At 43.1% G+C, this 27,047-nt stretch overlaps 1 protein-coding gene across 1 annotated transcript in view; it reads right to left on the bottom strand.

Moving 5' to 3' along the window:
* Window positions 1-27,047, bottom strand: part of magi2a (membrane associated guanylate kinase, WW and PDZ domain containing 2a) — a 284,527-nt gene that overhangs the window by 168,330 nt on the left and 89,150 nt on the right. The window contains exon 2 of the mRNA XM_085375635.1: window positions 22,885-23,001. Within this exon, the coding sequence (XP_085231761.1) occupies window positions 22,885-23,001 (117 nt within the window). The remainder of the gene's footprint in view (window positions 1-22,884; window positions 23,002-27,047) is intronic.

Genomic DNA, 27,047 nt, shown 5'->3' with positions numbered 1-27,047 from the left:
TGGAGTTCTCAAGGAGTTCTCTGTGGGAGATCAGAGGGTGATATAGTCGTCCAGTTATCTTACACTTAAACAATATTAACATCTATTCTCAGGAGATATTTTGGGATGTGTATGTGTTAGTAGCAATTCCCACAGCCCATATACTGCATGGCTGGAGAGACGCTGCTTTAAGTAAGATTTAATAACCCAGAACATCGACACGGGAGAAAAATCGCTAACAAATATAGCGACATAGCGATAACATTTTTAATGCTAAACCCTAACCCTGTTCCTGTCCACAAAAATATACACTGAACAGAAAACTTGGTTTAATTAAAATGCCAAGTTAAGCTGAATACATAAGTAGCTTAATACACGAAAGGTCAATTAAATATGTATCTGACAATACAGAAGACAAATGTCATGGTCCTGGGCCATGTGGGCCCAGTATTCTTAGTTCCTTGTATTTTTGTATTTCGTTCCTTATTTAGGCCATGTTTTCTGAGTTGCCCTGTTGTGTTGTTCCCTAAGTGTTTTCCCTTCATGGCTTTTACCCCCTGTGTGCCCCTCTGTGTATCTGTGAGCCCTCGTCTCTCCTTATGTTTTATTCCATGTTTCCCCTGCCCATTATGTCTAAGTTCTCCCCGTGCTCTCTCTCCCCCCTGTGTGCCCTCTATGTATTTATGAGCCCTCGTCTCCCTTTGTGGTTGTTTCATGTTTCCCCAGCCCGTTATGTCTGTGTTTTCCCCGTGCTCTCTCTCCTCCTGTCTGAACCTCTGTGCCTGTACATGTCATGTTCAGTTCACCCCGCCCTGTCTCGTTATGATTATCAGTGTCACCTGTGTTCCCCGTGTGTGCCCACTTTCCTCGTTTACCCTCTGTGTATTTCTGTCTGAGTCTCCCTCTGTTCGGGGTCGCGTTCTCCCTCATGTTGTGTGTAATTCTCCCCGTGGTTCGGTTCCTTGTACAGCTCATGCTTTAGTTTTCCCAGTTTTAGGTTATTTTGTATTACTTCTCGTGGCCAGCAATAAAGCTGTGTTTTTTGAGTTTATCCCCGTGTCTGTGAGTCTGCATCTTGGGTCCTTCTCCTGCCTGCCACACAGCAAACCATGACAGAAGAACGCGACCCTGAACTGGACCCAGCAGCTCACAACCCCTCCGCGGACCTCCAGGACGACTTGGTCTACACGGTGGAATACCACTGTGAGGAATGGGCGACGCTACCTCGAGGCGAATACCGGGAGACCGTAGCCGTCCGTCTTCAGCGGATGGTGTCCGGGCTCCCGTGGCTATTCGGCGCGCTGCGCCCCCACATCCGGGACTTTCTTGTGTCCGCCGTGGGCATCCGTCCGGGGCAGCTGTCCCAGAAAGAACCAGAAACGGTCAGGATCGGGACCATGGGGCTCACCACCGTTACGCCGCCTGTTCGCTTCTCATCGGCTTCTACATCTCCGCCACCGCCTGTCTACACTACGTGGCGCACGGAGATGCCAGAGGCCAGCGACTTCGGTGAAGAGGAGCGGCAGCAGGTGTTACGGGCGTATCGGGAGGACGAGCTCCGTTGGAAGCCCTGGCTTATCACCGAGGAGGAGCTCTCGTCAGCTGTCCCACCACAGACCGACCACCCCCCCTCGCCGCCGCGATCGGGCTACTCGTCTCCTGCTTCCTGCCTGGCACGGATGTGGTCTGAGGGCGAGGAGCCGGTCGCCACGGAAGGCCAGGCTGAGCCCACGGCCGCCCCTAAGAGGAAACGGCGTTCCCGCCGCTGTCGCGCACCGCCACGGCCCGTTCTGCCCTCCACTGAGCAACACGAGGTGGCTGTGGGGGGCGCGGATTCCGACCTCGAGGAGCGGCAGCGCGCCGTATGCGCGCAACCGGAGGAAGAGCTACGAGAGGAGCCATGGCTCGCTCCCCCCTACGATGAGGTTTTCCGCGGGACACGGCTAGCCCTTGGGGGGCCCCGGAGTTGCCTGGGACTTCCGCCTGCCACTCCGCTAACTACCGCCTCCTCAGCCGCTGCGACGCCTCAGGAGCCTCCATCTCCCATGTCTACGGGGCCCACGGCCAAAAGAAAACGGCGTTCGCGTCGCCACCGCATCGCCCGACGCTCGGAGGTGAGTGAAACTGTCCAGTCGCTCCAAGTTACCTCTGAGCAGAAGGCATGTGAGGAGGCTACGGACTTAGCCGGTGAGGTGGCTAGCAATGAGCCGTTCACCGAGCCGCAGGCCAGAGACAGTTCCGCTCCCGCTTCACTCAACCCGGCAGGGACCACAGACTCGATTCACAGACTGACAAGGTTTCCCACCGCCTTTGGTTTTAATAGCAGTAGGGAGGTGTTTCCTTTGGTGTCTCTTTCCGTGTCTGCAGTTCCAACTAAATCTGAGTTGCCTGTGGTTTCTCTCTTCCCTCCTGAGCCGGCCCTGCTCCTCCATCAGTCACTGAATGAAGGCAACGAAAGCATAGCTAGTGCTCCGGTGTGCCCAGCTACACTTGCTTTTCACGAACCAGAGACTGTGAACACTGGTCATGAACCCCTAGCATGTTACCAAGATGCACACATAACAGCAGATCATGGTGACCAGGACACTGTAATGTCGCAACACGTCTCCTGTCTCCCCATAGATAACAAACCAGGTGGTTCTGAACTGTTTTGCTCCAGCACCATAACCACCACTCAGGAGATGGAAGCTGGGGTCAGGATTTATGTGACACCATTTTCTCCTGCCTCTATGAACTCGTCACTAGATAGAGTTTTGGCCCCGAACAATGTCATAACCACCCTCTCTCAGCCTGAAGCGTCACCTGCTTCAGTTAATGGTTCACGTACCGTTTCACCTGTATCTGTCTCTCCACTCAATAGGGTTAACACTCTGCAGCCACAGATCACTGCGGGTACGGGTTCCAACAAACACGTCCATCCAACACACCACAGTCATGCTACCACGGTGCCAATGGTTAGGTCCATATCTGTGTATTTACTGTTTTTCCAGGAGTCAGCTCCTGGTGATCTAAGCTTTGTTTTTGTGGATCGAGTGGCGGTCCTTGTTTTCCGTATGGTCAAACCAGCTCCTCTGAGCCGCACACTACCACCGGTTGAGTCCAACCAGCTTATGTTGACCTCTCCTAGGACTACACAGACTGGGCTAGTAACCTCTGAGCCCCTTCGGACTGATGTAGACTCTGGGAACCTAATGATTGCTGGCTCAGAACTGGTGGTCCCTACCACTGTCCACTTCATGGTTTCTTGTGTTAAGCTGTTAAGCCCTATGGACTGTTTTTTACCTGCTCTCTCTCTCTCTGGGTTTGTGCCTCAGCAGCCTGTGTTTCCTCAGATCCTAGTCCAGCCAGGGGCCTTCATAACTGTTTGTCCTGCGTCTGCTGTTGGACTCCCAGGTGTGCCTATCTGGCACCCTGCGGCGACGCCACCGCTTCGCGTCACGTCAGCTGGAGGGCCCGAGGAGCCCACCCAGCCACCTTCTGCTTCTGCTCCTCCTGGTCCAGCTCCAGCCTGTGCTTCGTCAGCTGCAGCTCCAGCCTGTGCTTCGTCAGCTGCAGCTCCAGCCTCCGAGTCTTCGTCAGCTGCAGCTCCAGCCTCCGAGTCTTCGTCTGCTGCAGCTCCAGCCTCCGAGTCTTCGTCTGCTGCAGCTCCAGCCTCCGAGTCTTCGTCTGCTGCAGCTCCAGCCTCCGAGTCTTCGTCCTCGTCTGGCCCAGCCTCAGAGTCTTCGTCCTCGTCCGGCCCAGCCTCAGCCTGTGCTTCGCCTGGCCCCCCGACCGTGTGACCCGTGAACTCTTGTGCCTGTGGGCTCTGGGTCGGCCCCCTGAACTTTATTTGGACTATGGTCATGTGCTCCTGTGTTTTCTGTTGTTTGTTTTGTTTCCCGTTCTGGTCCCTCCGTCCTGGTCCCCCGCCTCCCGCCCTGGGTGGGTTGTTTTCTGTTTTTGTTTTGTTTTTCGGGTTTGGGCTGTCGGGAGCCAGCCCTTTAGGGGGGGGGGGGTGATGTCATGGTCCTGGGCCATGTGGGCCCAGTATTCTTAGTTCCTTGTATTTTTGTATTTCGTTCCTTATTTAGGCCATGTTTTCTGAGTTGCCCTGTTGTGTTGTTCCCTAAGTGTTTTCCCTTCATGGCTTTTACCCCCTGTGTGCCCCTCTGTGTATCTGTGAGCCCTCGTCTCTCCTTATGTTTTATTCCATGTTTCCCCTGCCCATTATGTCTAAGTTCTCCCCGTGCTCTCTCTCCCCCCTGTGTGCCCTCTATGTATTTATGAGCCCTCGTCTCCCTTTGTGGTTGTTTCATGTTTCCCCAGCCCGTTATGTCTGTGTTTTCCCCGTGCTCTCTCTCCTCCTGTCTGAACCTCTGTGCCTGTACATGTCATGTTCAGTTCACCCCGCCCTGTCTCGTTATGATTATCAGTGTCACCTGTGTTCCCCGTGTGTGCCCACTTTCCTCGTTTACCCTCTGTGTATTTCTGTCTGAGTCTCCCTCTGTTCGGGGTCGCGTTCTCCCTCATGTTGTGTGTAATTCTCCCCGTGGTTCGGTTCCTTGTACAGCTCATGCTTTAGTTTTCCCAGTTTTAGGTTATTTTGTATTACTTCTCGTGGCCAGCAATAAAGCTGTGTTTTTTGAGTTTATCCCCGTGTCTGTGAGTCTGCATCTTGGGTCCTTCTCCTGCCTGCCACACAGCAAACCATGACAACAAAGCTGTTTGCCAGGCAAAGTGCTGAAACTGCTGGCCCTGTACTCCAACCTCTTGGGTGTGGATGCGTCTAATGCACATTTTTGTGATTGTCTGTGAGTAAATGCATTGTATGTTTGTCTGGGGAGGCGCACTGCTCGTGTCAAACAAAAGAAAACGCACTTGCTCTTTGTTGATCAGTGTAGCAATCTAACCTTGAGCAACCAAAGCATCTTGCTGCGCACTGAAGCGCACTGCAAAACAAAGCAAACACAACTGAGAAACAGACAGAGGTGGAGTAAGTAACGGAGGGAAGGAGAAGTGAGCCAAAAAAAAGGCCATGCATATTTTTGTTTTTCCTTCAGTGAACTGATCGGCAGAAAAGAAACTAAAAGCCTGTGGTGACAGAGCGCAGTTTATCTGAACAACCAGGTAAAAAGATTCTCTGGAGTGAGAAGGAATCAAGTAAGCGCTGCCTTGCATTTTGCCGAATTGGATGAGAATATGAAAATTCAACAGCTGACTGTTTCTTCTCTTTAATATTGTACAATAAAACGATTCTGAGGCATGGCAGGATTCCAGTGAAACAGTGTGAGGGAGAGAAAAAAAACCAAGATAAACAAAAGAGAGATAATTTGTCTTACCCTGTAAGATAAATTGATCCCCCAGCTTTTGATGCTCATTTAGTATTCCGTGTTCAACTCACTAGTAGCACACTGAGCTCTTGATCGGATTTGCTGGCGTACTGGGGATAACTGGTTAAGAAGTATTTTCCAAGAATCAGTTTTGCACAATAAATTTGATGAACTTTTATTAGTATGAAAATACAATTTCTGACAGAAATGAAACACTATTTAAACTGAAATTAACCCCACATCTTTACTGAGGAGTACAAAGGAAGCTGTAAGCTTTTGAGAAATAGTGATTTTATTTATATTGCAATATTTATGTCAGTATTCATTGATGTGAAAAAAAAAAATTGTAATCAGATTATTTACCATATCATTGAGCTCCATATACTAATACTGTGTATATGTTTTTCAAAATGAAGCAGCTTTTACTTTGAAGGCCAATAGTGTTTGATTCTGGTTTGGCACTAGTTAGCAAATATTCACAATCTGGTTCTATAAACCAAAGCAAGATCAAGGAGGTGTTTGGTGCAGTATCCTATTCCATCCAGTGACAGCAAGCAACCACTCCCCAGTCAGTCGGGGAATCCACATGACAGAAGGTTGCCAGGGGGCGTCATTGACCAGTCCCGGGGGCCTTACCTCCATCAAGGCTGATAATCCCCTCGACATGAAGCACAAACTAAATCCTTGGATCAGAAAAATATCAGAATGTGAAATCGATTCTTGAAAACATATCACATATCTCGGTTTGCATATGTGATGGCAAAGAATCCAGTCAAAAATTCCTGAATCCAGATCTGATGCCAGGCCAAGTCCCACTTCTAGTAAAATGTTCACGCAAATACATGCAGAACTTTTTCCTGCTAAAAGGCATGAAAACAAACAGAGGCAAACCGAAACAATCACATAACCATCCTGGCGGAGATAATTAGCAGACATTGGAAAACTCCTCCAGGGAATCAGTTGCCTTGACAAGAATGAGATGCTAGACAAAAATGGATCCTCAGACAGGGAAGTTTTAAATTTTTATGTGTTGACTAGTACTCTCTATTGTCCTGGCCTTGTTTGGAAGCGGAGAGCAGGTTGAAGAAATGGTTATGATTGTAAATACTCTCTGTTGGAGGACAACCTTCATACATCTTGACAATTTGTGTATTCATGTTTTTTCTCCTTGATATCAAGAAGCAACAAATATTATTGTTTGACAGCTGTGGTATGTTCCTAGCTGACTTCAGATCAGCCTCAGAAATGTTATGGCAACACTTAGAACAAGGTAAGACTAAAAACATGACATAAAGCTCTATCAATATCCCCAAGTGTCTCAAACAGATTCAATTAAAATCCCCAACACCTTATTTCTATTAACAGCTCTGTCTTAAAGACAACTTAAAACAACTGAATACAAATCCCGCCTGACACTTTCCCTCTGAAATGGATCAGAAGTGATAATATTAAGCCCATCTGTTCAGATAAGGACATCTACAAAATCCCTCAAGTTATGTGTCACTCTAATAAATAAATGAAAACGGGACTCAAACAAACATACTGTAAAAAGGGCTGAACGCTAATCCTACCCTTGGAGACTGCACTGTGCCAAAAAAAAAGTCAAAAGGATTCCCTTTCGCTGGTAGCATTGTGATTGGTCAATCTGCTTTACCTGAATTAGCTCTTCAACCTGTGGGAGAGCTACTGCATGCTGTAATCTCGTTTGAAGATAAGATGAAACTTTAATCACCCCTGTAGGGGAAGTGGGCCATTGCAGCAGCAAAAAAATGGGATGTACTAGATAATAAGACAAATAAAAAGGCCCGAGATAACATAAGAAAAAAATAATCAAAGGGAATGAAAATGTTTATTATCTCTTTTATTATCTGACTGTATGTTATTGACCCAAATTTGGGACCAGCGTGCCGTTTTTTCTGTGTCGGGATGTGTTTGTACACACCGAGCGGGTTGCTTGACCGAGACGTTTGCTGCATTGCACCATGCACTTTGGAACAAAATGAAACCTGCAAATGTTCACAGTCTGTGGCTTTCTCATAAAACGTCATGAAAGTTCTACCTGCGTCAGCTGTGACCTGAGCTTCGACATCAATAGGCTGCAGCATGTTTCAAGCTGTCCAATTGAATGCCTGCTGTAATGCTGCTATTAGGGATGATTTGAGTGCATACACTTTCCGGCGTAATATCATTACCATCCAAATTGAATACTTGTAGTGTCAAGCTTATATGCGTGGATCGTACCAAATAATGATACAGACAATCTGACATTCTGATAGCTTTCCCTCATTCAGCAGGTCACTATATGAGATAGCGTAGCAGCCTCTGCACATTCAATTCCCCATCCCACTGAGGTGGCAAAGATGGAATATTTCATTAGGATCTGGGCTAAACAGAATCACCGCTCTGATATATCTGTGGGAGCAGGCAGGCTAAGCAGACTAAGCATTTGTCTTGCTATTACCTAAAGCCACAGAGAGCAGGGGAAATTATTACTTGACTATCACATACATGATGGTCAAAATCCTGCTGATGCTATCTGTAGCAACACTCTGGAGATCATCAGCCTGGGTGACTGTGCACCTTACTGTCAACTGCAGTGTCACACTTACTTTGCACACTTCATGGAAAAGCACATGGGGTGGCGGATGAAGAAAACATTAACTTCAAAAAAGAAGAGAAATAGCTGGTGGACAGAAGGGTTGGGTTTTTTTAACATTTGGGATACCCGATACCGGAGAATGATCCCTAATCTTAGCCTCAAACACTGAAACTTGCAAACACCAAAAAATATGCACAGAATTTTCCTTCGAATAAAAAAACACTATGATCTCTTTTTGTCTGCCTTAGCTTTACCATCCAAAAAAGAGCCAATTACTTACACAGCCCCTGTAATTAACATGAGGGAAAGGAAAGCCTAATGCTGCTACAACTGGAGAATTATGACAGAGAAGCTGTCTCTAATGAGACAGGCCTTGGGGATTTTCTTCTCTCTTCTCTGGCCTTACTGACTCCTCAGGTCTCTACAATGAGTGGTGGCACAATACCATAGCTGTCACTTTGAAGCCTATGATTTTTATTTTTTTTTTAAAAAAGCAGAAAAACAGGTGGGAGGCAGTAACGCAAATATATAATTTTATGAAGTTAGTTTACATGGAAGCGACTATTTAGAAAGAATGGTTCAGAAAAAAAGGACAAAATGTTTCCACAACAAACTGGTCCATGAATGTCAAACGCTCAACATTTTAATCAGCCAAATTCAATCAGCCAAAACACAGACAGACACACATACTTGAGGACTAATTCCTCTTACACGTGATGAGAGTCCGTTAGTGACTAGTGTCAGTTATTAATTGGTAATAGCAGTGGTAAATGTCAATAAAAATAATACGAATGAATAAGAATATTTTCCTTTTGCTTATCCAATTCAGCGTCATGGGGAGGCTGGAGCTCATGCCAAGTGTCACAAGGTGACAGGCAGGGCCACACCCTATGCACCAATGTTTGAACATTCAGTATCGGCCTTATTGAAATATATCAGCAACATCGTTTTTGAGCCAGATAATTTTAGATAAAACATTTGTAATAAAGACATCTTTCCTTAAGCTATATGTGAAAAAAAATAAACAGTAGATAAGCATCAAAAAGATGTAGTACTGATTGCTAAGTTGCTCTTTCAAACGCCGAATTACTCATCAATGCTTCCTTCGTTCAACATTGAAACAGAGCTGTATATTCACAGAAGTATATCTACTGTACATACTGATGGAAAACAAAGACTTTCTAATCAAGTTATACTTCCCCTAATTAGTACCCTCATAATGACTAAGATAATATGATCAAGATCCTTATATAGCTCTGTAATCAGACTACTACTGTCCCTTTTCATAATAAAATTACCAGAGCAAATATAAATATGGAATAAATATTATTCAGCCTTATGCGTGTGCAGCTCTTTCCAGAAGGGAAGGGTTTGTCTTATGGTTGGTCAAAGAAATGCCCTTTTGGCCACAAAGGCGCTGGCCACGAATATTAAGACTGTGGGTCGGTGTGTCCCCATGCTGCTCTCTAGACCGAATCAGTCTGCAGGCAGCGACCTGAAACACCAGTCAGAGAGGTGGAAGAAAGTTGACAGACATCTCAAACATCACACATGGTCAGTTATTGCTCTTTTGAGTTTTTAAAAGAATGAAGATTTTATGTTAAAGTCTAGAAAGTAGAATATTTTGTAGGCCTGTCTCAGGACCCATCATTTAAGTGGCAGCTAAAACTAACCCCAGAACAACTGTCCAATCATAGCTTAGCAACTGTAACCTCTGGTGAGCACAGTCAGTTAAATTAGAGTTCTAGTCAGAATCTCTGACAAAGTATTATTTTATAAACGGCAAAACCCTGGAAACAAATGATACAGGTACCAAGGCCCTGAGCTGCCTGAATAAGTCAGCCAACAACCACAATTTACACCAGAGAAGAAACACAAAACATCAAAATCTGAAGACCTTTGCGGTTTATTTGCTGTTAATATGTACAAATTAAACCAAGAGCGCCGCGTTTTAACCCAACCCCAGTTTCTCTGCCTGTTCACTCTGTTTCTCTGGTACAAAATCTGGCACCGTAATAGAAACGTTTACGAGCTCCAGTCACAACATTTGAACAAATTCGATACTCCAAATTTGGTTAGAGTAACACTTATTAGCAGCTCTGTAATTTATTTGCACGTTACCTCGGGTATGCCAGTCAAACAAACTGGCAGCTCACAGCAATAGTAAGGGTGATAATCAGATGTCTGATGAGTGGAGGGTGTGGTGCCTCTGGAGAAGCATCCTCTAGACTATTTGAAGACAGCCACCTAATTAACAAGTAATGGATAAAATGCTATGGGTCAAACTGTGTTTAAATGCTTGAGCTGCCACAATGCCCACGGCAGCTCAACTGCAGCCAAAGTTTCAAAAAGTACTACTCTCATACATATCTGGAATTTGTAGTTCGTAGCATAAAGCCTCTTCTTATATGCCATTTTAAAACAATCTACTTTTATATATATTGTATGGAGCCATTAAGCTCATAGCCAAGACAACCTTCCTGTTTAAATCAAGCTAGAAATGTTAACAAGTCAGTTGGAAAAGCAGTTTTTAACTAATGGCGGTATCCTAATATGCTAATTCATGTTAGTTTAATTAGTTAGCCACTGATAAAATCTGATAATGACAGTTTTCATTTTAACCAGAAAAAACATGGCTCGCTCATTTTTATGCTGGGAATTAAGGACCCATTGTTCTAGTGATAATAACAGTAATCAGAAGGGTGCAGGGACGTCGTCGTCTCTCCTTGTTATCAACCTGCAGGATTTTCTCATTTATCTCTCAGGTGTAGCACGCACACTGTATTCTAGGTTTGGCACAAAAATGGTATCGGAAACACACTTTAAAAAAACCTCTCTGCAATTCACATGTTTATGCATATCAACACTAGGGCTGCCACGATTAGTCGACTAGTCACGATTACGTCGACTATCAAAATCGTCGACGACTGATTTAATAGTCGACGCGTCATTTGAAGCTTTGTAAGATCCCAAAAGCAGGAATAAGTAGCAGGATTTAAGAGTGTAATAACGGACTGAAACAGAAGATGGCAGCACTGCATGTACAAGGATGCCAGCTGCCGTTAAACCCCGAAGAAGAAGAAACTGTGTCCCAGAATTCATAGCGCGGCCCAGCGCAGTTGTCAACAATGGCGGCAGCTAGTTAGTTTTAATATTACTCTTATTATTCTTTCTGGGTCACAAAATAAACGTTTAACATATTTTCAGGCGAGAATGTAGCTGTGTAAACCTCAAATATCTGCTCAGTTTATCAAGACACCACATATTTTCAAAAGCGCTCCGACGTTTTCGGAGGCGTCTGTTACCCACTAGCTCGATAGCTAGCCGGGGGCCATGAGAGCACCGGACTCCCGGCAGATCGTTTTCAAACCCACCGCCCTACTCAGGTTAAACATATACAAGTCACTTAGATAACTTAAAAATGTTATTGTTTGGCTTTTTTCAGTATTTTATTTGTTCCTGAGTAAATCGGCTGAGTTTATTAAACTCCACCGAAACAATCTGCACATTTAATTAGAATTCAATTAACTATCATCTTGTCTTTATTTTTAGTTAGCACAGACCTTAAACACTTAAAGCTGTAAGCTAATGATAGTTATATAAGAGCAGATGCTGCTGGTGCAATAAGCTGTACTTTTACGTTCAATGGATGATGATCTGATTAGTCGACTAATCGCAAAAATAATCGGTGACTAGTCGACTATCAAAATAATCGTTTGTGGCAGCCCTAATCAACACCCAAAAACTGTGCACACAATTCTGCTGGTTTTCTAACTTTACTTATCACAGGTACCAGAAGTTACGTTCTACTTCTGATCAATACCATTTTCTCACATATGTTGCATCATTGTTTTTATAAAGGAACAGAAAACTCCTTTGTCACAATAGGGTTGGATTCAAAACGATAGCCCGAGTTTTGCAGTTGGCGATAAGGCCAGCTCAATGGTGAACAACAGTTTGAGCTGTGCACCTGTCTGCGCTGTCCTGCCAAAACAGATACAAAGCATTTAGTAGAAAAAGTGCTAGGGGAAGGGCTTGGAAAAATATAGATGGGAGGTTTGGTTGTGAGCATGTGGTGGTGAGATGAAAAACACAGCACTGTAAGAAATAAATAAATAAAAGGCTTTCTACACTTGCTGGTTCAACGAGTTCTTTCCACATGTGGGTAATAAGGATGGAGGTAATAACTGCAGTCAGTCGACAGGAGAGTCGGGAAAAGTGCCCCAGATATGTGCTGATAAGAGTTCAGTCTAGAGCTGGGCGATATGAGATTTTTTCATATCACGATATGTTTTTTTCATTTCAGGCGATAACGATATCTATCACGATATAAGCCAAATAACTATATTTGTAAGATTTAAATGTGCCGTTGCTCACAAGTAAAATGTGAAATAATCAGCAGCTTGTTTTTATTTAAATATTTATTTCCCATAATAAGTTCAACAGGGTAGATGTACTTAAGGAACATGAGACTTTTTCAGATAAATAAAGGCAAATATTGCAAACTACACAAAAGGCAGCCGCTAAAGCGTTTAAGTTTCAAAATAGAACAAACGAAACAGACTAAATTGTCAATTCCACTTAGAAACAAAATATTAATTCTAAAAATAAATCTTAGTTTGTTTTACAGAAGAACAGACAAAACTGACTAACTTTTGTCAATATCAAATAAACTGAGAACTAAAAGGAAATTCTCGATCTCTCCTTGTTGTATAGCTGAGCTTTTCAAACAGTTTTAACAGTTACTTTAGTCTGACAAAAGCCGAATGACGAATTAGCGCTTCCAGTCAGAGACTGAGGCTACGTCCACACGTACACGGGTATTTTTGAAAACGGAGATTTTCCGTTTTCGTTTAAAAAAATAATCCCGTCCACACATAAAGGCAGAAATGAAGGAAAACGCTGCTATGAACATGCCAAAGCAGCAGGTGGCGCTAGATTCCTAACCGTGCCGAAATGTTGGCCAATCAGAAGTCTAGAAGCCTCGGTGGGAAAAAGTAAACAAAGCTGCGGCATAGAAGCAGAACCGAGTCGTAAGTGTGGAGGGACAGTAACTGTGTGTATATGTAAGCATTTAAACACTGCAGAGAGTACAATTAACAGTAACAGTATTGTAGAAATTCATTTCACCGAAACAATAACGTGGCGCACAGTGTGACGCATGCACCAGTTTATTGTATTTCCAGACTTGCTTTCGGCACAATTTACAGTGCACGCTACTCTGTTTTTTGTCAGACTTGAAATAGCCGAAATACCTTCACACTACGGAACTTCTATGGCTCTTCCGTTCGACAATCTCTCCGGCATTGGAACCATCATCTGTTTTCTCTTCGGTCACGCTCGGTTGATTTTTCTAGTCGGCACACTCATTTCCTCCATTACCCGCTGGCTGCTTCCCAAACAAACACACGTGCGGCTTGGCACTTGTGCTGTACGTAACAAGTCACGCGACGTGACGCTGCGGCTGTGATTGGTTCGGCTCTGCGCTACTTAATTTGGATTGGCTGACCTTTTAAAAAAAAAAAAAAAAAAGAGGACAAGAGCGGCGAGGTCTATCGCGATAGCTTAATTTCTCTATCGAGTAAAAGTTATATCGCGATACATATCGTTATCGTTCTATCGCCCAGCTCTAGTTCAGTCCCAAGGCACATTTACTGTGATGGTGCATAGTATTGTTCTTTTTAAATATCCGATGATGGTGTGAAATTTTGAAGCTAATGTGGAGAAGATGAAGTAAATCTTTGCAGTGAAACTACTTAATAATACCAACTTTAATCTATTACTGTCTGCCTATTCTCTGATTCACAGAACAAACTGCCACCTAACAATATATGCCCTGTGTTTGATTGACTGAGCTAAATTTGCCATGTTGCGCTAAGGGCTCTGTGTTGACAGCACTCTGTGAATAAGACATACTTAGGCTACTCCTTGTGGACACAATTATGCGAGTTGAGGTTTTACTCTCTTACCCAACAGTTTCTATTATCTCCAGTGTCCAACTTAAAGAAGCAGTCATTTTCAATCATAATCCAGGAGCTTCCAGCAGGCTGTCATGGGAGCGATGTGCTGCAGTGGAAATATGCCCCATTAAGATTGTGCCGCCGTTCTGTTAATGCTTTCGCTTCCATTTAAAATAATTCATGCTTTGGAATAAGAAAAATGTGTAAATACTTTTTTGTGAAACCTCCTGAGAAGGATCAAGGTCTTCGTCATTCCCCCAAAGACACCAGATCATTATACCAAAGACAACCGAGGAAGCTCTCATTACAGCATCATGGTGAGGTGACCGCAGGCGGCACACCTGATGGATCTGTCTATCTGACACCGTTTCTTCACTTCCAAGGGTAGGAGACAGCAGGAGCTTGATGATGAGGCGTGGTGATGTTGAGGAGGTTTATGTGATGAAGGCCAATTAGAGAGCAAATCTCACACCTTTTCCCCTTTGCGTCTAAAAGCCGCATCTGCCAGCGAGCAGAGAGTGCCGCGTCACGCTTGCCACCCGGCACATTCACATCTGTGTCCTGCCCTGTCAGTCAACCCCCTCCCACACTCCCTCACCCTCAGATGAAAACGCGCACACCTCTCTAACATATGGATTATACACTCAATTTTACACCTTGAAATCCTATTTCCAGCAGGCGGTGTACTTTGTGCTGACCCCGAGTTGCCAGGTTTTTCTGACCTACAGTCTTGGCTTGGAGAAAGTGGGATGAAGTAGAGGGGAGTGGGACAGGAAGGGCACAGGGAGGAAGGGAAAAGAAAGGGGGCTGAGGTTTTAAGAAGAGTTGAGCCTCTGACGCAGATGGGGAGTGGAAACGGTTGCCATGGAAACCCGGCCCTGCCTCCAGTGAGTCAATGAGTAAGTGAGGAGAGGGAGAGCGGAGTAAATGGATGGATGAAAGAAAGTGAGCTTTTGACTAGAGGTATTTGTCTGATCTGCTTAACCTTCTTCACAAAGACTGACAAAATAATATGCAAGCAGGCAAACAAGCTCACGAGCAGCACGTTTTCCTGTTTTTCATGACCAGGATAAAAAAATAAATAAAATTAAATTTATAAAACACACAAACTGCTCTTCATTCATCTCCACACCAGGCCTCATCTCAGAGCTCCAGAGTAAGCAAGGCCACTCTGAGCTCCTCATTCAGGCTCACACTTCTACGGTTTATTGGGTTTCTCACAGAGATGCTAAATATTGAATGGCGGGGCACTGGGGAGCTGTTAGACTGTTCTTATTATCCTGATTATTGCCGTCATCTATCAGAAATCAGGCTATTAACCAGAAACACAGACATGTGACATGCTGCAAAAAAGAAAGCAGGGCCAATCACAGATACCTGTGTGATCTTACAAGTTACATACTGGACTTGCAAATCTTCTTTGCAATGAAATGCACACACGCACAGCAAAAAATCCAAATCAAATCAAAACAAAACAACAACAGGACTCATGGAGAAAAGAATGAGGGGACGAAGTAAAGATAAAGACGGAGCAGCAGGAAAGGAAAGGAAAGCCGGAGAGAAAGTCATATTTCCTGCTATGCTGCAAGACTTCAGAATGATCCAACTGACAACTGTGGATAGGCAGATGGACGTCGAGTATGTCTCTCTCTCTCATTAGTAAACACCATCCATATTGTGCACGGCTGCCCCGGCCATTAACACAAAGTCAGTGTCCCTGTAGGCGTCAAACTCCCCATTAACTCACAGTATCAATCTCTACTTCCTGCTATTTAAGCATATGTTGTTTGCACATGCATGTAAAGGCCAAAGAAAACAAACACATTCACACATTAATGCAAAGACTCATAAGAGGCAACTTGTGGGCATTAAAAACACATGCGGGAGTATCCAATCACACCGGTCATAAACTTTACGTCTCCATTAGCGGATGTTCGCTGAAACGCTCTTTCTTCAAGAGGCCCACCTCTGCTATCAAATTGCTTGTCGCATTCTTTGCAAGGTAGCCAAGCTGTTAGCAGTGAAGGCAGGGTTCCCAAAAGGATCACAGTGTGGGGTTCTATAATTGGGCAATAGCTTCTGTAACAAGGAAAAAATTGTCCAGCAGCTGGTATATTGACATAGATTTCGTGCTTACAGGTATACACATGTCCCTTAGTTTGAATTGTGGATAATGCTGCAAATGCTATTTAATGGCAGCTATTGTATTTACGAGATAAGAGCTATCACTTAATGTCATTCCCATTTACAACAAACTTTTGGTGTTGCAGCTCAGCGGTAGCGTCTTGCGTTGGTCTCTGGTGACGTCTGCTCAGTGTTTCAAACATTAATATAAAATAAAACAATGTTCTAAATATGTTGCTTTTATATTCCAAAGAGTTACATTGGAAAGCAGATTACAATACAATTCATCTTGACATAATGTCATAGTTACTAAAATACATTACATTAATTTGTTCTGTAACAATACAGCACACTAAGTCTGTGGTTGGGTTATTTTACGATCATAGAGCAATGTTGTCACAATGTCACCATTTGCCGCTTACGACATTCTTACCTAACAGGTAATGTGTTTAAATTGTGATGATTTAAACTGTTTAATACAATTTAACACTTCTGTGAGTGCTAGAGGCCATCACTGCTTTGAACTGTGCGATAGTCACCGCAACAAACTGTAAAAAAGAAGTCCGACCATACGGACGGAGGAAATTACCTACCCGTTGCACTTCATGATTATACATTTTTTTCCTCATAAAGTCTTTTTTAATACAACGTGATGTTTATTTTGCCTATTTATGTTAAAAGTGGTGGGAAATAATACATATAATGAAGAATGGTATGCCTTCTGGCATGGCTACCAGGCCAAGGATAAGTCTCCATTATGTGAGAGTGCAGTATCTTTTGCAGTCAGATCAACCTTGTCATGTCCAGGTTTAAAAATATGGTAAGGCAGATATGCTCAGCTTCCATCCATCCATCCATCCATCAATACAATGTCTAGGACACAGGAAACACCTCACTTAAGAGACACCAAAGAGGCATCCTATATGTATGTGTTTAAGTCCCAGCGTGACATTAGGTATCGCGCAGGCATTAAAACCAGAGGAATACAAGTATATCAATCCCTGCCCACCAGTTCTCACTTAAGACAGCGAATGACTGGAACACCTCAAACCATATGAACCCCAGTGGCTCATCCTGTGGCAGGTGGGCCCATAGGAGGTTTCAAAACAGATCATGGTCTATTCCATTATAAGGACCAAATTTTCTATTTCTATAATTAATTCAGTAATAGCCTACTATTAAACACTAATAGTCTGCTCCACTGGCTCCTGACTCTGGGCTGGGACCCTACAAAGTCTAGTAATTTAAAACAAAAAAAGGGAGAGTGGAAGATTATTAACATTAATGGAAACAGAACAGATAAATTAAATTATATTACTCAGACTCTATTTTGATCTTTGCCTTTTTTTCTTGTGGATTATTGGATCATTTCTGGCATTTTAAGCTTTTGTATAGACGGCTTAAACCAACATTTTGTTACAAATAGACACTCTAGATCTTGTTCTAAGAGGACATGTTACTTACATTTCTAAGAAGTTGAAAGGAAGTGACAAACTGAGCATCTCCTCCCTTTTCTACCTCCAGATGGCCTCCTGATCATCAGCTCTATTATTCAGAGACCATCAATGACACCACGTAACTAAGTGCTTTATTGCGTCCACTGAGATAAAAAGGAGTGCTTGAAGTGTTCTTGTATGAAGAAAGTAAAGTAAAAGAGAAAAATCAGCCAGGCAAGGAAAAACAACAAGAGACGAACAAATATAATAAGTACATGAAAGACTGAGTGGCTTCTGGGAAATGAGTCATATTATCCTGATGACCTTGATATTTTTAACACATTTTTGTTTCCCTGTAACTGAGGCACTGTGCATATTTATATTTGATTTGGTATTCGATGGGGAAACAAGAGTAACATTTGTATTTTTTTAATCTTTCAGTTGACCTTCAAGTTATTTACTCTAAATATCTAAACACTTGTAAATTAGTTCAAATATTTATAGCATCTTTCAAATAACTTTCTGCTCAGCTGTGACGTTATTAAATGAAAGCACAGTCAGGAGTCACTCTGTTGTTTAAAAATATATATTTACTCCATTGTCGTGTTCTTTCAATTCACTCTTACCTAAATAATTCATCCAATACAGCACACTTAGGTCTCATGACTAGTCTGCACACACCTTGTTTCACTCCGCTTTCTATCCCTCCCATCAAATATATATGGATTACCAGAAGATAGGCCTGATTTCACATGGGCTCAGGCTATTAACGCTCTGACCTTGGATTTCAACCAGGCAATTTGTCTAAGAGCTGGCACAGCCTTAGCTGCCCTCGCCGACTCCATCCAAGCCTCACGATTGGTGTGAATGGCAGTAAGTCTCCTACTGTCTGCCCGTCAGCCTCCATCCCCACGAAAAATGTCCTTTCTTTACCACTCAAGGGTTACGTGTAAATTGTGATGATGAACTACTTCACATCATGCCTTTTCTCTCTCACCTCTCAACCTCCTTTAGATTCATCACACATCTCGGGAGTCTTCAGTGCAACTCTTTTTTTATCAGTTTGAGAGAGGGGGCTTTACTTCATGAATCTCCCAGTGGTTTGTCCACAATTAGCTCATTTAAGTCAAATGCTCAATTTAAACCTGGCATATTATCAGTATCCTAAAAGAAAGGTTTGCACAGTGTGTAAATATGAATAAAAACACAAACCAATGATTTGCTTGTCTTTTAATCTCATTGTTTACTAGAAATAGTACAAGCACAAAGAGAAAAACAAACTTTTGGCTGCTCTGTTATTGCATAGGAGTTGCCAAAATGAACGGATCTGCTTGTTTGATTTAGGATCCTCTCATTTTTCTGGGCTTGGGATCGGCACTGGGAGTACACTAGCTTGTGACGTGCCGAGGCTGGGTTTGTATTAACCCACCACTAAGCAACTAAACGGTGCCAGTATAAAAACATAAAAGAGAAATTTTGTCTTTAGAAAAATAAGCTCATTTATGCCTGATTCATCTCTTCACTTTAAACTTTCTGCTGTTTGGAATCTGAAATAACTTGTTTGAAGGGGAAATGTCTTCCCATTCTTTACCATGGATAAGATTTCAGATGCTTAGTCGCAAAGGGACACTTGTTGTTGTTGTTGTTGTTTTCCAATAAAATAATCTTGCATCGCTTAACTTTAAAATGTTGTCTGAATGGCAGCACATGTTGCTCTAAAACTTGTAGATATCACTGAGTATTAATGGTGCCTTCATAGATGTGCAAGTTACAACCTACTGTACTACTAAAGCCACTCTGGACTTGGAGGACTGGAGGACAACGTTCAATCATCAGACCACATGACAGTTTTCCAGTTGTCCTCTCTCTGGCCAGAGAAGGTGGCATAGTGTTTCTGGGTCTAGTTTATATTATACAGTATATGTTTTTTTTCCTTGGTAGAGACTTAGGATACATTTGAGACAAACTGAGTTTTCAGAACTGTTTCTTCAGCCCATGCAGTGATTTTCTAACGCAGTGCCACCTGAGAGGCTTTCAGTATTGGTTTTCAGCCTTATCTTCTGCCTACAGATTTCTTTGGCTTCACGAATTGATTAATGATATGACTGTATGAGACAATATCACTAGTCTTTGCAACTATGTTATTAGCTAGGTTATTCTTAGCTAATCCATTTCACACAGCATCCCAATTTTTTTTGAAAACAGATGCGTACACAGGACATTTGAGACTGTTGGAAGGATTTTTCTCATAAGAAAATAAAGTACAAATGAATCTGGTTGAAATACACTCCAGTTGAAGACCAACTCCAGATGTGTCTTGTCCACGTTGATTGCTTCGCAGTCATAGTGCATTGTTTCTTCTCAATAACATATGTTTTCCATATTTAAAAAAAGAACACATCTATGCATCCAGATATAAAAAGCCTAGTTCAGTCATGACTAAGCCCTCTTCCTGTCAGCAGCACTAAAGCCCATTGTTAAACCTTCATTAATGCACCAGTTAACCTCTCTTTGCCATTTCACTATGTGGTTATGTGTATACAGCCCGTGTCCCTATCATCAAGCTTCATCCCCTTTCCCCCGTTCCTTTTCGGATTTCTTTCCCTCTATTTGTTCCTCCATTTGTTCTCAGCCTTTACTGTTCACCTCTTCTCTATCTTCACTGCCTCACTGGCAGTTGCTCTATGAGTGGTTATCAGAGAAAATGATGCTTGTATTGTAATATAAATAGGTCTCTTTTTGTTTCTCCTGCTGCATTCTGTGCAGTCAGGGAGACATAAAAGTGGTTCCAGTGATATTTGCCTGCACCTAGGCTTGAAGAATGCACCTCCATTAGGGGATTCAGGGGGGAGTTAGCCACTAGACAGCTGGGTCTAAATGCACAGCTAGGCTAACAAACAGTGTGCACAGATAAGAGTTTACAGACAAACACCCTTTAATATCACAGTCCTTTAATGGACGGCTGAACATCCAGGAAACAAAAAGCAAACAGGAATCAGAATAATACTTACTAAATATTGTGTTTTCTTAGCCCTAGCACATATAACATTGTGCGATAACCTGATAAAAGAAAATGTCTTCCAGCATACAATATTTAAGACTTAGATAAGCATTCAGTTTAAAAAGCTATCCTGAACCAAGAACACCAAGTATCAATAGCTTAAAGCCCTCCAAATCTTATCTTTGATTGTCTACAGAGCACTTGGTTGCAGCTCTGTGTTCTTGTGAGGCAGTTAATGCAGCTAATTAGAGACAGAGCTGCAGTAAACATTTGATTTTAAAGAGTCGAACTTCCAGACAAGGCTGATTCCAGCTAAACTAACACTCCAGCGGCTCAATCGATCACCGCACAGATAGATATTTGGGGGATTTGGGGCTGAAAGCAAAGGGACATGGCAAACAGGGAAAGAAAATATCACATCACGTACTCACATCAGAAAGAAAATTCAGTATATTCAGCACATACCGCGCTTGAAAAATTACTCAGAGGGGAAACAGTTCACGCGAAGCAAGAAGCTGGATCGACCTGTCGGGATGCCCCTGTTGGCCCCCTGTTCCTCCCACCCTCTCTGCATGTGTATGAGTTCTGCTGCATTCAAGCACTAGACAATGTACGCAGCGGACTATACACAACAACCTATTAGTTTGTTACATTTTCTGCAGCTCCAGAAACCAACCACCTGCAAGAGTACTGCCTGCCCTCAGGCTTGCTCTCTGTCAGCGGGGTATGTATAAAATTGCCTGAAAATGTGGTAATATGTTGAACTTGACCTCAGCTTTAGATCTATACAGTCCATTGCTCTTGAGCTTTTGAAAAAAACACAACAGACTGCACAGCTGCCAAAGATGAATCATTAACACAAAGTGAGAGAAGACAAACCTGTTGTTATTATATAATTGGATGTTGTGGCTTTCAGTGAGTTTTATACAAAAAAGTTTAGGGTTTAGGGTTAGGGATAACTCTCAAGGCTTCTGCAGCAGTACATTTTTCCACATTAGAATACAGTTAGAATACATTAGAATATAAAATTGCAAAAAAAGAAAAAAAATCATAGCCTATATCTTTTTTTTAAAGTTGCAGGAAATGTAGACAGCCAAATTCATGGCAGGAAACATTTTTGCAACTGAAAATATCACAACAGTGCACATAAATGGCTCCACTCACTCCACTTGAAGGGTAAACATTGCTGCTGTCTCTAGTTGGCAACAGAACTGTTAGCAAGCTAAACAAAGTATTCAATCCATATGTATACACACACACACACACACGCACAGGTATTTTGGTAAAGTGTGCTCTGGTCTTTCATCCACATGTGAATGGTGTTTCGGGCCACTAAAATCAAAGCTTTTGAAAAAAGACTTCAGTGTTTCGATGAGGAAAAGGAATTTTTGTCTTGCAATGTCAAAGGTGTGCACCTTTATCTCCTTTTTTTAATGTTAAATTGTGCACATTGCTATCATCTCCAGCCTTCCGATTGGCTAACAATTCATACAGTTAGGGTTATATCACCACATGTTGCTCTTGACAGTGCTCTTAGTGTCTCTATGTGAAAATCTCCATCTTAAAAAAATACCTGCATTTGTATGTGTGGATGTAGTCTCATATTTGTTAATCTACAACAACTGACAAATAACCTGGCATACACCTCTGAAGGAGAGCAACGTGTAAACATGGTTTGATGAGGTGCGTGGACAATCAAAAGAAAAAGAAAAAAGGAATTAGGAAAAGAATGCCGCTGGTGCTAGCGGTGCTAATTTCAGCAACACTTGGAAACCAACCTGACAGCATAAGTTTGCAATATTATGCACACATTATGCAATATGTCACAATTTTCAACAAAATTTACAATGTGATTTGATCACTGAACAATGTGATTATTGGCTTTAAATTGCTCTTAAATACGTCATCCTGGGCTCAAATTTTGAAGTTTGATATTGTAAGACTAGTCTGCTTGTCATCTCATTTTTTTCTCTCTTTAATTAATTTACAGGCATGCTTAACCTTGATGTCATCAGTGACATCACTGTGGTCTGAAACCTCGTCACAAAAAGTGGGTATTTAAACACCATGTAGAGGGCAATGAAAGATGCTATTGAACAGTGTGGGACACTGGAGATCCACATGCAGACATTAGGCCTACTTACAGCTCTGTTACACAGCTGAACTGACAAGGTGGATCTATGGTTGATCTGAGGCAGCCAAAGTCATCCTATGTCAGGCAAGGTCCAATGTGGCCAAAAGAGAACTGCAGATGTGAGCCAAACACTCATTTCTGTCTTGTTTGTTGGCAACTTACCACATTCAAACTGTCACAGAGCGAACCTGGAGCTTTTACTGCCCCCTTTGAAATTGCACACTTGGCTTTATTGATGATCTACCCTTGGCAAAGCACTGAATGTAAGTGTCTCACTCAAGGAGGTGAGTGAAGGGAACAAGGATGGACAAAGGGAGGTCAGGTGAGCACAAGGTAACTCACAGGGGACGGTGCGGAGGTAGAGGTTGTCCCGGATGATCTGCTGCAGCTCGTGGTCCACTGAGCCTTTCTGGAAACGCAGGTTGAGGTAGTGGCGCAGGTCCTTGTCTATCACGCCCCCTGGAGGAACACAAAGGTCAATAATCAATAATCAAAAGCACCAAATTCAAATAAATGCAACTGCTCTAAGACTGATACCAAAATTTGTTCCAGTCAATTTATAGAAGGAAAGAGCCTAATCAGCCTTTGATCAGAAATGGGGACAGCTGGATGTGTTTGTGAATTATCCAGGCAAGGAAAATTGCTTGCCTCACACGTTTTTTTTTTTCTTTTCGTGCAAACCTCAACAACAAGCAGAGGAAGATCCAAACACTGCAGCATCAAATGACCCAGAATCTCCCAAGACCACAGTAAACAATTTAAATTCGCTGAAAATCCTACAATCCAAACACTAATGAACACACTCGGCACTCACAGATCCAGCATTTGTCAAGCGCGGCCACGGATTGGCGGAGGTATTAATTGGGGCTGTGGCCAAACACGTGTGGAGATATGTCTACACATAAATCAGCCACCAACTCCCCGAGGGGCTGTTTTTACTCCCTCTTATTTGCCCTCACCTGGGTTACCTCCCCCTTCTTTTCTCTGTGTCTCTCTAGCAATCCCAGCTCTGTAAATGGACTTCAGTTTAAAACCAGTGAATCCTGCTGGCTCAGCAGGACTGAGGGGGTTAAAAAGTGATCAAGGGACCACAGACAAATGGAGGTAAGGGATAAGCGGGAAGGAAGGCAAAAGCAATCCCGTGGCAGGGGTGGGGGGGTAGAAAGTAGCAAACTAAAACAAGCTTTACCTCCACCTCCTCCTTCTGCAACAAATACTCCATCTATCTACTCTGCCACACACTCGTATAATCACATTTGAAATGGAGGCAAGACAGGACGGCTAAGTGGAGGAGGGGGAATGGTCGGCTGATGTTACTTAAGGGATTCCTCACGGTGTCGCTTTAGCCAACATACTTGTCATGTTTGTTACTCCTCTGCATGAACCGAGTGGATTTGACTAACCTTCAACATCCAGTTTGAAGCGGCAACTTGGCACAGTGCCACATACCACTTAGCTGCCCCCTTCTTTACCCCCGTGTGCTCCCGAGGCAACGACATCCACGCATGATATGTTGGAGAGCATGCATATCACCAGTGCACACATGTAGAGACGGGGGTATCCACACAATCGACTGTAAACGAGCTCAGAGGGAAGGTGGGTGAAATAGCAGCAAATATAATGAGTGGCACATTAATTCAAGAATAACCTAGTTTGGAAGTTTTCTGTCATACTGGGGATCAATTATTCAGCACATTCTGGTTCTTCACTTCTGTGTTCTTGAACTACACACACACACACACACACACACACACACACACACACACACAAATACAGCAAGATGCATAAATCCCAAACTATTTCACGCAGCGTTGCATTATAATCATGCAAACCTGAAATACAGAGACCGGCTCCATCTGAGTCTCTGTCAAAGGTGTAGAGCAGTACAACCAGCCAATTTACATTTGCATAAGAAAAGAAGGCAAGCCGGTGAATCTGCATACTGAAAAGGTGACACACACACACACACACACACACACACACACACACACACACACACACACACACACACACACACAAAAGCACAAAAATTAAAACAGTGAATGGCACCTCTTCCACAGGCAGCGGTTGTGCATCCACTACACAGAGAGAGTCACAGTCCTCTTTCCACAGGTTTTGTGATGCAAATAATCTCCACTGGAGGTAATCTTGCGCTGTATCTCTCCCGATGGAATCCCCCCCCTCAAACAGTACTGTCCTGTCCCTCAGGTCCTCAACTCTGTCTCTGTTTGCCCAGTCCAGCAACTGCCAGTCAGCCCGCGAGCTGAATCACCTCTCTCTGCACTCCACAGAGGAGAGATGACACGGGCGAGCGCAGCAGAATGAGTGGTTGAGAAACACTGAAGCAAAGAGAGAGAGTGTGTGTGTGTGAGAGACGGTGGCAAAGCGGAGGGGAAGGGAAGTGTGTGATGCTGCGAGTGAGGGAGAGCGACTGTTGAAGCACAGCTTTGGCTGTGGGGACCGATCGCAATGAAATCCCTGGTTTTCCCTTCAGATTCGCAGGTCCTGCAACGCCCCCCATCTGCTGTACAGTGCACTACATGGGTTTTTATATGCCTATTAGTGAATAAAAGCAAATCTCTGCCACATCGTCTTCCTTGGCTTATAGCATCCAGATGGCTTGGAAATGACCATCTTCCACCATCAGAAACCATGTGGCGAAACTAAATAATATGCTTCAGCCAAACGCAGTGCTGTCTCACTCCCACAGAACAGTATTCCTACTAATTAATTTGCTGTTTGTTTACTCTGTGTTTAGAAACCCATAGCAATTTTTTCATTTCTGGTCACGTCATACGTGCCATCTTGGCAATGACATTTATTCTCTGTTTCAAATTGAATCTTTGTAAAGCTTTACAGCACACTGATGTTGATACTGATATAAAATCCCATATATGTAATGTTCCATTTTCTAAAACTTCCCACAATGTAAAAAAGGGTTTGGTTTTTTTAATGGTTTATCAGCAATAAGAAATGCATCTTTTTGCTCTTTGTGTTTCTTGAAGCAGAGCTGGATGTCTAGTTATGAACCAGAGACTAAACAGCAGTTTTCAATGAAAGAAGACGACGCATGAGTTCAGGAGCATGACCAGGAGTGAGCTTGTTTTTTTTCACATTTTTTCACATTTCACATTTCACTTTTCCACATTCACAAGGACGTGTACTGTGAATTCATCTTTCAGGATCAGACTGTCAGGGCAGAGTTCTACTGCAATTTCCTGAAGCGTTGGAGGTAAGACACTGGTCCCAAATCAACTAAACGGTTGTGCGTGCCATCGTGCCATTACCTTGCCGCGCGCAGGGCAATAAAAAATGTAGGAGCTTTTTGGAGCTTGCCAGATTTGACTCCCTGTGACTTCATCCTCTTCACCAAACTGAAATTCAAGTTGAAGGGTCACTGTTGTGATAGAGCGGAGATCAAACACTTGCAAGTGGTCTGAATGGGACTTCCAGGCTAAAAATAGCAGCAATACTGGAACAAGAATACTACCTTGAAGGGAAAACAACCCAGGTAAAGGTTTTTGAGATATTTAACTTCTATTTGAGAGCGTAGACAGCAAAGCAGGGAGAAAATTACATAAAATACAGCAGCACGTAAACTAGGTGTGAGTTTTGATTTACACGGGAAGATGTGTACTAGTTTATATTCATACAGTTTAGCTATTGTCCCTAAACGAATCAGTCTCATTCCATTACTCGTGAAGTGGAATGGTTTTTATTATACACTATATTACCAAGTATTCAATTACTCATCCAAATCATTGACTTCAGGTGTTCCAATCCCATGCATGGCCACAGGTGTATGAAATCAAGCACCTACTGTAGGCATGCAGACTCCTTCTACAACCATTTGTGAAAGAATGGGTCGCTCTTAGGAGCTCAGTGAATTCCAGCGTTGTGGCATGATAGGATGCCACCTGCGCAACAACTCTAGTCGTGACATTGCCTCACTAGTAAATATTACACAGTCAAGTGTTAGTGGTAGCTAAGTGGAAGCGACAGGGGAACAAAAGGCACTCAGCTAGGAAATGGTAGGCCACTTTTTCAGTAGTTGCAAGTTGCCCACTAGTGCACAAAGCAAGGTCCATAAAGACATGGATGAGCAGGTTTGGTGTAGAAGAACATGACTGGCCTGTACAGAGTCCTGACCCTTAACCCAATAGAACACCTTTGGGGTGAATTACAGTGGAAACTGATCTCACAAATCTACTTCTGGAAGTATGGCCAAAAATTTCCATAAACAACAAGAATCAGTTAGAGCAACCACCACCACAGTCTCTACTCAATACATCCCAATATGTGGCCACAGATCCAAAAATAGATTGTGTGAGTATGTGGGCAGGCAAGAGTGCATAAGGGTGCAAATCAAGCAGCAACTCTATAGTCAATGAGGTGTATAAGGATGAAGGAGGTCTTTTAATGTGATGCAAAGTTGTTGTTTTTTTCCTGTTAAGGTGGTTCCTGACAGAGATGCCCTCATAACATCACAAAGCTGCCAATGGGGA

This window comes from Diplotaxodon limnothrissa, linkage group LG17, assembly GCF_057381915.1.
Source record: "Diplotaxodon limnothrissa isolate DT_005_m linkage group LG17, D_limnothrissa_male_GT1.1, whole genome shotgun sequence".
In the NCBI taxonomy this organism is placed as follows: domain Eukaryota; kingdom Metazoa; phylum Chordata; class Actinopteri; order Cichliformes; family Cichlidae; genus Diplotaxodon; species Diplotaxodon limnothrissa.
This window is presented reverse-complemented; position numbering and strand designations above follow the sequence as displayed.